A 12,943-nucleotide genomic window follows, 5' to 3' on the forward strand; every position below is an offset into this window, starting at 1 on the left:
CCTGCGGGTGGTCAGCAGCTCCTGCTAGCTGAGCACACCCGGCTGGGCAAGGCTGGGGTGGTCCTGGGTTTTTATAGACAGGTACAAACAAGTTTTGGGTGGGGCGCAACTGATTGGTTGACAGAACTTTTGAAAAAGGCATACGTGGAGTTTGCTGATTGGCTTTGGGGACCCCCGCGCGAAGAGAGAGGCGGGAAGGGGGAACAGGCTGATTGGTTCTGAGGGCCCGCGCCGCGCGGGAGGAGAGAGGCAGGGAGGGGGAACAGGAAGGGGGAAGGTAGGAATGCCATCATGGCGTCTCTATTATTTCTATAAGCCAAGCGGTTACAGAAGGGCAAAAGAGCAATTAATAACCTAATTTACGCCTAAAAGCCAGCGGTTCACAGAAAAGCAAACAAGCGGTTAGTTATCCTATCTATCTTCTAGGAGAGGGGTCTTTCAGAATGTCCCCTGTACTTGGAAAATAGGCTGGCCTCTGGGGACTCACTTTCAAGGCATCAAGTCCCAGAAGGGCGAAGTGCAGTCACCAGGAGAGGCCCAAGAGCTCCTACCCCGACTCTAAGGTGACCCAGAGTATTGGACGATCCAGACGAAGAATGTGGAATTGGGGCAGGGGTCGGACCTGGCACTTCCAACTTCCGCGGGGCCTTGTGAGAGCTGCTGTGGGAGGAGGGGCGTTGAGCTGACAGCCTCCTGGGGTTGTGGCTCCCACGCGCCAGGGAGGGGCCTTTCAGGGACCCCTGCTGGCCTTCCACCCTCACCGGCCGCTCCCGGAGTCCGAGGCCCCCCGTCTGGTACCCGTGGGCGCGCGCGTCGATCCTCGGACGGTGCGCAGGCTGCACGCTCCGTCCTTCCAGTCGGAGGCAGTGCTCCGTGCCCCGTTCTCAGCCCCCCTGTTTGTACTTCGGGACACGTTTCCCGGCCTGAGCCGCGGCCGAATGCTGTGCGGGAAGCCGAGGTCCGACTCGGCGGGGTCCGCCGTCCCGAGCACCGCGAGCGGCAACGTGCGGACGTCCCGGACTCTGGGCCCGCGAGCGAACCCGAAGACGGCGGGAGCGCAGGGGCGACAGGTCGGAACCAGGGATTCTAGGGGTGGACTCCCCCGGCACCACGAACGCCCAGCCGCCGCCCAGCTCCCGCCCCCGCTCGCTCGCGCCCCCTCCCCGCGCCCCCTCCCCGCGCCCGGCCTCCAGCATCGCCCGCCTCGTCGGCCCGCCCGGGCCCGCAGGCGCTCCACCCGCACCAGCCCGGAGCGCGGAGTCCGGGCCGCCCTCGCCCACCGGCCTCCTCCTCCGGCGGCCGTTCCTCCGCGGCCCGCCGCCTCACGCGCCCGCGCCGAAGACCGAGACGAGGCGGGAACCTCGGGAGCGCGAGCGGCCCGCCAGGACGGAGGCCCTCCGGGGTCTTGAGAGGGGACCCGGGTCACCGTCGCCCGGGGAAACGCCCCGGAAGTGCGTCACACGCCGGCGCCGAAGAATCCCGTCCGCGCCTGCGCACCCGGGCGGTGGGGGGCGGCGGCGGCGCTCGGCATGGGGGACGCGGAGTCCGAGCCGGAGCAGATCCGTCTGAAGTGTATCCGTAAGGAGGGCTTCTTCACGGTGCCTCCGGAGCACAGGGTGCGTCGGGGGCCGCTCGGGGCGCTCTGCCGGCGGCAGGCCGGGCCTGGAACCCCTGGGGCTCCTGAGTGTCGCGCTAAGGCGTGGAGGTTTCCGACGCGGGCGCGAACGACCGTCCCAGAGCTCCTGGCGGGGCCGAGGGGCTCCGGGGCTGGGGGGGCTCCGGGGCTGGGGGGGCTCCGGGGCTGGGGGGCCGAGGGGCTCCGGGGCTGCGGGACTGGGGAGCCGAGGGGCCGGGGCCGAGGGCGACCCCGCGGCTGTCCCGTGGCCAGCTGCCTGTGAAGACCGGGCTCTGGGCTCTGGGGGGTTTGGTCGGGGGTCTGGGGTCGACTTGGCCGCCTGCTCTCCTGGTGCGCTGTGAATGGGCCGGGCCGCGCCCCGCCTGGGAGCCGGCCGCTTCCGTGGCGCAGGGGACTGTCCCAGCAGGAGCTGTGTTAGGGCTAGAAGCAAACGCTCATCACAGGCCGAAGTTGTGCGGGGAGCTCTAACCCGTGCTGTAACGGTCACCAGTGCCAGCCTCCGATTCCCGGTGTGGCTGCAAGCGGAGCGGCTGTTACAGCACGACCTAGAGCTTCCAAAAGCAGCGGGGGCGGCGGCATGAAGCCGCGGGGAGGCTGGTGTGCAGCACACGGATAAGGGTTTGGAAGCTTCGCACGTGAGTGCCTTGAAGAGCCTCCTTTGGACAAAAGAAGCATTTTTTCCTAGATAAAGTATCTTATTTGCTGCTTGAACGTAGCAGACAGAAGGCAAAGTGGCCAGTGGACAGGCCTCTGCATACGGCCCTGGCGTGTGGTCCGGTCAGCGGCGGTTACAGGGCGGGGAGAGTGAAGCTTGGGGGTATGGAGTCGGCGTTGGAGCTCTGGGGGCTGGGCCGGGCTGTACCTGGCGTTCTGAGAGGCGGGTCAGGGTCACCAACGCTCGGTGGCGTTCTTCAGGCCATGGTGCATCCCCCCACATGCAGCAGGTGCCCACTGCATTCCCAGGACCGCGGGGCCTGATGGGAGCCCAGACACCCAGAGGAGCACCCCCGCGTGGCGCGTCGGGCTGCGGAAATAGCAGGACTTCAGAGGAAGAATTGTGTCCAGCTTGGGGGCAGCTTGCAGGACGTTCTGCTGGGCTGGTCCGTGGGACTAGGATTCTGACGTGCAGAGAGGCAGGGAAGCCTGGCGTGCCAACATAGAATGTCGGGGCAGCGCCACAGAGATGAGAAACAGCGCGACTCGGCCCCGCCAGGAGTCCTCCGGGAGAGAATGTGGGGAAGAACTGGGCGAGAGGAGCCCAAAGCCCCCTCGGGGAGGCGCTCGGTGCCAGTGGTTCCGACCTGTCCCCCGAGTGGTAGGACGGAATGAGATGGAGGCTGATGACGGAGAAGGCCGGAGGGGCTGCGGGAATGGGAGCTTTGCTGCATGCGCTTCTAGCCAAGGGGACATGCCTGTCCAGTCCGTAGGCAAGCGTCCCTCGTCACGCAGGCATGTTAGCATACGGGCCTTCTGCTAGGAGTGCAGCCCCAGAAGCAGTGGCTCGAGTGTGGGCTTGAGGGGAGCCTGGGTGGCTCAGTCAGTCAAGCGTCCAGCCTTCTTTTTTAAAGATTTTAATTTGGGCGGGGTGGACCATGAGCAGGGGCGGGGCAGGGGCAGAAGGAGAAGCAGGCTCCCCACTGAACAGGAAGCCCGATGTGGGGCTCGATCCCAGAACCCTGGGATCAGGACCTGAGCTGAAGGCAGATGCTTCACCGACGGAGCCCCCCAGGCGCCCTGAGTATTCAGGCTCTGTGCTGGCCTGGAGCTGGCTCAGAATTCTCCCATTTTTCTCTCCCCTAACATCCAGGGAGAGGGAGCTATTTTCCACAAGGTAGGGCCAGGCACTCGCTATCTGTCTTGTAGATCTACCTGCACTTGGTCCAAATCCCACCTGCTTCCGAGATGGAAAGGAGTGGGCGGCCGACTTCCTTTGATCAGGAAGTCCCTTCCTCGAAGCCCTTGTCCTCTCTGCTCACATCCCGTTGGCCAAAGTGGACTGAAACGGACTTGCCTAGCTGCAAAATACAATGGTGGGAAATACCCCCACCGGCTGGGTAGCCACGTGCCCCCGGACTGTTCCCTAACTCAGAGGAAGAAGTACTGTTGGGTGTTGGGGTCAGTTAGTCTCTGCCACAGAAGCGTTTCCGCTGCGTTTGGTGGAAGCTTTGTCCATCTCTGGAGCATAATTCAGACTGGTGCTGCTCAGTTTTTTCTGACGGTGGAAATGTTTCTTTCTGTGGACTCTTGATCTTGTGGGGGGATGTGAATTAAAGCCCTACGTTGGGTGTGGACCCTACTTAGAAAAAAAAGAAAAAGAAATGTTGCTTTCTGACTTGTCCAGGATGGTTACCATGAGCCATGTGGCACCGAGGAGCACGACACACATGGCAGCTGAGGAAATGAAATTTTCCTGTTAATTCTTGCTAGCCAGATGTGGCCAGCGGTTGCCGTTTGCGGACAGCATACGTCTGGGCCGTGGGACCGGAAGGGAAAAGGCTGTGTGGTAGAGCCCGAGTGTCTGCTGGCCCGGTAGCATCTTGCCTCTTTTCTCACCTGAGCGCCCAAGGGTGTGGCTCTCTTAGTTTGGTGAGCAGAGGACAAGTGAGCGCCTCGGTTAGGGTTAAGTGTTCAGTATCCTTCTCTAGTTGTTCCTTTAGCTGCCCAAGCCCTGCCCTGCCGGCCCCTGTCTTTCAGCTGGGACGGTGTCGGAGCGTGAAGGAGTTTGAGAAGCTGAACCGCATCGGGGAAGGCACCTATGGCATTGTGTGTAAGTGGCCAAGATGGGCGTCCTTGGGCGCAGGGGACTGTCCCAGCAGGAGCTGTGTTAGGGCTAGAAGCAAACGCTCATCACAGGGCCGAAGTTGTGCGGGGAGCTCTAACCCGTGCTGTAACGGTCACCAGTGCCAGCCTCCGATTCCCGGTGTGGCTGCAAGCGGAGCGGACTGTTACAGCACGACCTAGAGCTTCCAAAAGCAGCGGGGGCGGCGGCATGAAGCCGCGGGGAGGCTGCTGTGCAGCACACAGATAAGGATTTGGAAGCTTCGCACGTGGGTGCCTTGAAGAGCCTCCTTTGGACAAAAGAAGCATTTTTTCCTAGATAAAGTATCTTATTTGCTGCTTGAACGTAGCAGACAGAAGGCAAAGTGGTGACCTCCATCCTGACTCTAAGGAGGAAAACTTGGAGGAAGCTCCTTGGAACTAGCACCCTGTACCCAGCTGTACCCAGCTCAGGGGAGAGGACTCCGCAGAGAGCATGTGTGTACTGGGGCTGGCAGTGCGGCTTGCACGGTTGGGACCTAGTGTCCCTGGACATGCAGTTACCAAGAAGAAGAGAATGGGGAACCCCCAGAGTTCCCAACGAGGCCCCTGTGTGGCATAAGGGTGTGTGGTGCGGGATCAAGTAAGATTTCATCATGGATGAGCTTTCGTTCCAGATCGGGCCCGGGACACCCAGACGGACGAGATTGTTGCCCTGAAGAAGGTTCGGATGGACAAGGAGAAGGATGGTGAGCCCACGTGGGAGGGGCAGAAAGGCGCCAGCTCTCCGAGGCTGACCTCTGGCCTGAGCGCCTCATTTTGAGAGCCACTACGTTAGGGTTAAAGGGGTCCTGTTTCTGGGAGGCTGGCCTCCTGTTTCAGGCTGGCCTGGCCTCTCCTGTCCTTCCCCGCCCCTTGCCCCCACCGCCGTGTTCCAGGCCTTAGCTCCCCCGCAGCTCGCCTTCCCCCTCCGTGTGGTGGCGGCCCTACCTTCTGTCTCTGCCCTCACCCCTCCACCCAGCCCTCCCTGCCTCAGCCCTGTGCTCCACACACCCCTGATTTCTACCCCCCAGCACCTTTCTGGCTGCCTCTGCTGGCAGGGCCTGGCTGGGCTCCGTGTGGACCCGTGTCCTATTGAGTGGTCAGTACAGAGGGATGCTGTCTCACATGACTGACTGAAGGAAGAGTTAAAGGTTCATGTTCAGGTGGTCTTGATTGTCTCTGAGGTTGTGGGCAGAGCCCTGCTCGGGAGGGGCTGCAGCTCACTGAGGAGGCTCTCTGGCTGCAGGGGTCCCCATCAGCAGCCTTCGAGAGATCACCCTGCTCCTGCGCCTTCGCCATCCGAATATCGTGGAGCTGAAGGAAGTGGTTGTGGGGAACCACCTGGAAAGGTAGGCGGTCTGCTGGTCCTCTGCACTGGGCCCTGCCGAGCCTGCCCTGCCCGTCTCCTCCCTGTGCGCCATCCACACGAGATTCATGCCTCCTGCAACCCCTTTGGCCTGCCTGGGAGGATGTGAGGGGTGCTCTGTGTCTTCCCCTTTTCTTGCAGCATCTTTCTGGTGATGGGTTATTGTGAGCAAGACCTGGCCAGCCTTCTGGAGAACATGCCGACACCCTTCTCTGAGGCCCAGGTGCGAGGCGGGAGGGCCTGGAGTGGAGGCATCGATCGTCCCAGCTACCTTGTGGCACATTTAACTGATGCCTCCTGCTTTTTGAGTAGGTCAAGTGCATTGTGCTGCAAGTGCTCCGAGGCCTCCAGTACCTGCATCAGAACTTCATCATCCACAGGTAGGAGGGGCCCCAGGTGGGGAGGAGCGGCAGGAGTCAGGAGGGTGGGGCCCGATGGGACGCGTGTCTGGAGGGTAGGTTTGTGGCCCATGGGAAGCGAGACACCCAGTCCTGGCCCCTGGAGAGGAAATGACCCGGCCTCAGTGCAGTTCTGTAAATGTTCCTTGGGGCAAGATCCAGGCTTTCCCCCCAGGGGAGCTGACGATGGGTGCATAGTCAAAGCTATGAGAAATCCTGCAGTGGACAGATCCCTCCTGGAGTCTCGTCACACAGACCAGGACAGTAGGGGACCTTCCAGGCTCAGGGCAGGACTGTGCAAGCAGCAGCTTCTTGTGTCTTGCGGCAGCTTGTACAGCCCTGGGTGGGGAACGGGCACAGGACTGGGTGTCAGGCCCGAGACAGGTCCTGAGAGCTGGTCCTCCAGCTGCACGTTGGCCTTAAGTGCTCACCGTCCCCGTGTTTACCAAGTTCCAACAGGGGACGTATAGGACAATATTCTGAGTCTGCCCGTGATGGTGACAACCCAGGTGCCTGTGGGGCTCATGTCCTGGGGATCACTGATGTTCGGTTTCTGTCCCAGGGACCTGAAGGTGTCCAACTTACTCATGACCGATAAGGGCTGTGTGAAGACAGGTGGGTGCTGGGTGCCGGCGCTGTGGCCGGTGTCTGTGGGAGGCTACCTGGAGCGGGGAGCAGGTCAGTGCTTGCCAGTCCCCTGAGGGCAAAGAGCTGGTTCGCACACGGAAGCTCCTTAGCGCGCACACGCCACCATCCCCCCCCACCCCGCCGGGTGACACTGCCTCTCCTGCCTCTCTGCCTTTGTCACAGCGGATTTCGGCCTGGCCCGGGCCTATGGCATCCCAGTGAAGCCGATGACCCCCAAGGTGGTCACGCTCTGGTGAGTCCCTCAGGATGAGCGTGTGTGGTGGAGGCAGTTTTGGGGGCGATCGTGCTGAAGCAGCACAAGGATCCTGAGGGCTGTGGAGCCTCAGACGGCCGCCCACACTCAGGCTGGCTTGAGGATAACTTCCCGAGACAGCGGGGCTCTCGGGGGGACACGACATCGCGGCAGAGTGGGAGGGCCCTGCCTGGTTCTGAGCCCTGTCCGGCTTCTGTCTTTGGAATGGGGGGGTTTGCGCAGCTGACTGTTGTTTTTTCTCATGTGCTTTTAAGAAGCACAGACCGGGGTTGTCGTTAACAACAGAATGTTGGGACGCCTGGGTGGCTCAGTTGGTTGGACGACTGCCTTCGGCTCAGGTCATGATCCCGGAGTCCCGGGATCGAGTCCCGCATCGGACTCCCAGCTCCATGGGGAGTCTGCTTCTCCCTCTGACCTTCTCCTCGCTCATGCTCGCTCTCGCTCTCTCTCTCTCAAGTAAATAAATAAAATCTTAAAAAAAAAAACAAAAAACAATAGAGTGTTGAAGCCCTCTGTCTCGCACCATGCGGCAGCCAGCTCTGTCCCCGCACTGGGCTGACGTAGACCTGGAGGAGCCACCCAGCGAAGCTGTTGGTACCGGGCGCGTCGCCCCCATTGGTGGGCTGAGAGAATGAGGCGGTCTGAGCTGGGGTTGGCCGTCCAGAGCCCCGGCTGCCTCAGGCTGTCAGGAAGGCTGGTGGAGGCCCAGGCTTGACTGCAGGGGACAAGGGGGAGTGCTTGTGTTTGTAGGTACCGAGCCCCCGAACTGCTTTTGGGAACCACCACGCAGACCACCAGCATCGACATGTGGTGAGATGTGAGCGTGTCTCCCGGGGCCTGGGGGACGGACTGGGGTGGGTCCCACGGGCGCTGGCAGGGGCAGGGCTGGGGTCTTTGCCAGCCTCCCAGCGCCCGGAGGAGGGGGAGGGCTGAAGCCTGGGATCCCAAGAGGAAGCATGAGAACGTAGCTTCCACAGAAGAAAGGCCCTGCCCTCATGGTCACCCAGAGGGGCCATTTGGGACGGGGTTGCGTCCCATCGTGACCTCCTCCCAAGCTCCACCCGGTCCTGACCCAGCCCTTGGCCTCAGTAGAGGTGCATGAGGTAAGGCCTGCTGTCCTCTGCAGGGCCATGGGCTGCATCCTGGCCGAGCTGCTGGCCCACAAGCCCCTTCTCCCCGGCACGTCCGAGATCCACCAGGTGGACCTGATTGTGCAGCTGCTGGGCACGCCCAGTGAGAACATCTGGCCAGTGAGTGCCTGGCCTCTGCTCTCACCTGCCCCCCTGCCCGGGTCAGCCCCATGCTCAGCTCCTGGTCCCTGCAGGGGTTTTCCAGGCTGCCCCTGGTGGGTCAGTACAGCCTGAGGAAGCAGCCGTACAACAACCTCAAACACAAGTTCCCGTGGCTCTCGGAGGCTGGCCTGCGCCTGCTCAACTTCCTCTTCATGTACGACCCCAAGAAAAGGTGCTGACCTGACCTGTGGTTAGGAATGGGGACCCCTCCACCTCGAGCCCTCGGGAGGGGTTTTCAGAACTCCGGCCGTGCTGCCACAGAGATGCCCCCTCCCCAGACACAGACACACAGACATGGAGGACCAGGCCCCCAGTTCGGGTGGTCCTGCCCACCCAGGTCATGGAGTCCGTTCTGGGTTTCTCATCTGTTTCTGGGCCCCAGACCCCTGCTGGCCACTTGCCTTTTATGCCGGAGGCTGTGGAGCTGGGTGGGTATGAGGAAACCAGCCTCAGTGGCAGCCGCGGTTCTGTTGACATGGAGGCCTTCTCTGCAGGGCAACGGCCAGTGATGGCTTGGAGAGCTCGTACTTCAAGGAGAAGCCCCTGCGTGAGTCTCCCACATAGCCCCCGACCTCCACTGATCCCCACAGGGGCTTCTCTTGTGGCCCTTTCTGTCTGGGGTGGGTGTATTGGGGCACAGCCTCACTCGGCTCCTCGAGCCCCTGAGGGGTGGTGCGGCAGACCCCGGGCGGGCAGGGGCTGTGTGCTGAGGCCCATGTGGGTGCTCTTTGGCCACAGAGACTGTTCCCTGAGGGGAGTGGAGGGAAAGGGGACCCCAGGGTTCATCACAGATGCACAGTGGGGTTCTCAGACCCAAACGCACTCCTCCCCGCAGCCTGTGAGCCGGAGCTCATGCCTACCTTCCCCCACCACCGCAACAAGCGGGCCGTCCCGGCCACGTCTGAGGGTCAGGGCAAGCGCTGTAAGCCGTGACAGGTGGGGCCCCTCTGCTCGGCCGGCACGACCGTGGTGCCCAGCGGTGAACAGCAGTCAAACGGGGAGGCCTCTGCCGTCCAGGCTCATGGGGCTGCTGGGATCCAGCCCCTCCAGTGGGTGGAGACCAGCACGCTGCTCCAGCTGATCATACCCCTTCCCCAGAAGAATGGGGAGTGGATGTGGGTGGATGTGCCCTGAAGGGGCGGGTCGCTCCTGGACACCTGTTGCCATGGCCTCAGCTGGTAAAAGCTCAGGACCCTCCCTTCCCAGAAGGAAACATCTGCTGGGCCCGATTCAGTGGCTGTTGCTGGCTTGGGATGCAGAGACCCTGCATGGTTGCTGATCACCAGGATCTGTCCGGGGAAGGGAGAGGCTGTGGTGCATCACCCCCCTCCCCAGGTGCATTCTGAGAGCTGGCGCACTCAGAATGGGAAGGAGAGATCAGGTGTGGGTCATATCCCACCTGATAGGTTGTCCCTGTCCCCACACTGAGGCCCAGAGGGGAAGGGGCACAAGCTGGTGCTAACAGGAACTCCAAGAGATAAAAGGTTTTCTTACAGGCATGAGCAGGTTGTGTCTTTTAATGAACTTTAATGTTCTGATTCATGTGACATGACGGTGGTTCTCTGAGTGCTGGGGAGAAAGGGAGATGGACAAGCAGGTGGGGGCCAAGCGCCACACCTTTCCTTCTAGTCCTGTGGCTAAATAGTTCCCAGGGGAAGGGGCTCTGCCTGCCTGTCTTGGCCTTGAGAGTCTGCCTCAGCAGGTGACTGCTGGAGAGTGTGGCCACGTCTTTACCCCTAGACACAGCATTCTCAGGAGAGAGGCCCACGTGCCTCCAGCCCTGCCTGCCGGAGCCTGTGTAGCAGAAAGCCAGCAGCAGGTGGCTCATGGGCTGCTGACCTGACTGCACCGCGAGGGCAGTGATGCAGCCTGTCCAGGCTCCACTAGCTGCCTCCTTCCCCCGCTGCCTGTGCTCTGGGCTTTTGGGGAGCCTTCTCACTGCTTTGAAATCAGATTATTTCTTCCCCCACATGTGGACCAAACTTCCCGGTGCAGCCGGTCTCAAGCCAGGCCTCAGCTTATTCAGCACTGGCTTAGGACATCATTAGGCAAGGGGCTAGGTCAGCCGTGGGCCTGGCAGAGACCCCAGACTGGCCACAGTGGTGCTCCATGGCCCCCAATGACACACCCCTGTGAGGAGAATCTCTCCTGGGCACAGGGGAAGCCGTGTTCTGAGGGACAGCGGTAGGGATCAGGTCAAGAGCTGCAGACTGAGTGCTGGGCCCTACAGTGGGACTGGGAAGGAAAGAGGAGGAGGGGCCCACATTGGCTCTAGGCTTGGCGGGGAGACTCCTCCACGCAGCGCATTTGGACACAGGCCTGGATGCTGGGTGCAGGGGTAGGCAGCAGGCCAGACCAAGGCGAGAGCTTCTCATGGAAGGCAGGACCCCACCTCCTGCCTGGTGAAGCCTGATTCCCCACCTTGCTGTGCCCAGGAGTCCCCAAGGGGCAGGGTGGCCGGGGGCTTAGGCCTGAAGAGTGATGAGGCCCAGAGAAGCACCACAGAAACAGTCTCTGGAAGGCCCTTGATGCAGGGCCTGGCTGGGCTTAAGGTTGGGCCCCGGGTCCATCATAGAGCAGGGTGTCCACCTGTGCACGCCGCAGCCAGAGGCGCCGCTGGGCATCACCGAGCAGCGGGCGGAGTGCGTGGCCTGGACGGCAGGTGGGCAGGGCAGCACAGTGGGGCGCATGCAGCTGGCGACACGTGTCACAGCAGAGGCCAGGCAGGGCCCCCGGAGCTAGGCAGCTATGCACCTGGTAGCCAGGGGACTGGGGGCTGGCCTGCCCGGGGCTCCCTGGGGTTTGGGGGGCAGCCATGTCTCCAGGCTGACTCAGCAGCTCTCGCCGCAGGGAGAGGAAGGAGAAGGCCGCAGGCTCGGGCTCCAGCTCCTCCTCCAACGCCCCATAGGGTGGGCTGCCGGCCTGCGGCAGCACCTCAGCCTCCCCCAGGGGCTCCCAGGCCCCGCCTCCGGCCCCCCACAGTTTGGCGCTCTGCTCCCAGAGTGCAGGGCCACAGGCCAGCTCGGGGGGTGGGGAGTCAGGGCCTGGGGAGGCCCCCCCATACAGGCTGGCTTCCTCCGAGCCCTCATCTTCCTGCAGGTCCCGGTAGAGGTCCAGAGGAGTCCGGTAGACAGTTGGGGAGCCCCGGGGGGGCAGAGGTGGCGGCTCCTCTTCCCGGGCCAGCCGCTGCTGCAGCCAGGCCACACAGGAGGCCACATCCGCACTGGCCCGCCGGGCCTGCAGCAGCTCCTCAGCTGGCAGCACGCTGGTGCCCAGACGCGCGAGCACCTCACCCAGGATCTCACACTCCAGCCGGAGGGCAAAGCAGCCCAGGGCCACCTGCACCAGCTGGCAGGCGGGGGGCAGGGCAGCCATCATGAGGCGGTGGTTGTCCCTGGGCACGTAGCCCATCTTCTGGAAGCTCTGGAGGAGGAGGTCCTCTGAGAGCGCGCCCTTGAGCACATGCACATAGCCCCCTGAAAAGGTCTGCAGAGGAGGGTTCTGGTCAGCAGCAGCCCGCCCGAGACCCGACCCACACTCAGGCTCCTAGCCTTGGCTTCCCCACAGAACCAGGCCATTCCCGGCTGGGCTGTCACTCCCTTCAGAAGGGGTGCCCAACACACGCTCCGACCCACCCCTGCAGACCCGTTTTCATGATTAGGTCTGTGATCCCATCAGGTCCTACATGGGGCCTCGGGCTCACCAGGGAGTCTGCTTCTGCCCCTCCTCCCCATCCCCGCTCCTGCTCCCACTCACTCTCTCAAATCTTAAAAACAGAACATCTCACTTCCCTTGGGGTCTCCACTTCCTGTCACCCCAGGGGCTTTGCTGGGGTTGGGTCGTGCGGATACAAATGGGGCTGCTCATCTGCTGTTCTGAACCCCACCTTCCCTCTTCCTGTTCGGGAGACTTGCCCCACTGGGACAGCTTAGCCAGTCGTTCTTCCCAGCTGTGAAGCTTTCTACCCGGTAGATGGAGCACGGTACTTTCTGGAGGCTCTAATGTGCGGCTGAGCTGAAAACCCTGGAGGCCAGATTTTCGGAAAGTGCCCTCCAGGCTGCAGTCCTGTGAGGGCCTGGAAGGCTTGGAGGACAGTCCCGTGTCACTCCCAGTTCTAAAATGCCAGAACTCTCAGCTCCTGGGGACACCTCCCGTAGACGGAGCGCTGCTGTGGGCAGGGACTGTCCCCGGGGGTTTGCCTTTACCCGTCTCAGCAGACCTGGGCCCTGCACAGGTAACTGGCACAAAGCCACATAGCCGAGAGGACGCAGAACCAGATCCCAACCATGTCTGCCCGACTCCAAAGCCCAGGAGCACCCCAAGTGCAGGCCTGTCCGCTCTGTTCTTGGCTACCTGTGGACCTGGGGCTTGAGGGTGCCTCCGACCCTGTTAATCTGAATGAACATGGCCTAGAACCTCTGACCACCAGGTGTCCCCATGAAGCAGTGAGCTCCAGAGCTCACCTCTGGCGAGGGAGAGGAGGAGAGAAGGGTGGGGTGAGAAAGCGGGGGGGGGGGGGGGGGGGGGGGGGGGGGGGGGGGCAGGGGGGGG

The 12,943-nt window shown here is 62.4% G+C and overlaps 2 protein-coding genes across 9 annotated transcripts in view; one reads left to right on the forward strand and one right to left on the reverse strand.

The window, feature by feature from the left end:
• Positions 1–1,472: 1,472 nt before the first annotated feature.
• CDK10 (cyclin dependent kinase 10) lies at positions 1,473–9,894 on the forward strand. 7 transcript variants are annotated; one of them, XM_059382383.1, is made up of 14 exons: positions 1,473–1,616; positions 4,064–4,222; positions 4,331–4,403; positions 5,071–5,142; positions 5,682–5,784; positions 5,943–6,024; positions 6,114–6,181; positions 6,762–6,877; positions 7,010–7,079; positions 7,851–7,910; positions 8,227–8,350; positions 8,425–8,564; positions 8,887–8,939; positions 9,228–9,894. In XM_059382383.1, exons 1-14 carry the CDS (start codon positions 1,530–1,532, stop codon positions 9,323–9,325), a joined length of 1,305 nt encoding a protein of 434 aa, XP_059238366.1. In that variant the 5' UTR covers positions 1,473–1,529; the 3' UTR covers positions 9,326–9,894. The 7 variants fall into 7 exon arrangements, with proteins under 7 accessions (XP_059238366.1, XP_059238367.1, XP_059238372.1 ...); XM_059382384.1 differs by having other exon boundaries at positions 1,474–1,616; positions 6,762–6,814; XM_059382389.1 differs by lacking the exon at positions 4,064–4,222 and adding an exon at positions 4,734–4,891 and having other exon boundaries at positions 1,474–1,578.
• A 76-nt stretch (positions 9,895–9,970) lies between these two features.
• Positions 9,971–12,943, reverse strand: part of SPATA2L (spermatogenesis associated 2 like) — a 4,362-nt gene continuing 1,389 nt past the window's right edge. The window contains exon 3 of one of the 2 annotated variants that reach the window (XM_059382393.1): positions 9,971–11,878. In XM_059382393.1, coding sequence (XP_059238376.1) covers positions 10,940–11,878 — 939 coding nt within the window. In that variant the 3' untranslated portion in view covers positions 9,971–10,939. The remainder of the gene's footprint in view (positions 11,879–12,943) is intronic. The other variant, XM_059382392.1, reaches the window with a different exon arrangement.

The sequence above is a fragment of the Mustela nigripes genome, chromosome 17 (genome assembly GCF_022355385.1).
Source record: "Mustela nigripes isolate SB6536 chromosome 17, MUSNIG.SB6536, whole genome shotgun sequence".
NCBI lineage: Eukaryota > Metazoa > Chordata > Mammalia > Carnivora > Mustelidae > Mustela > Mustela nigripes.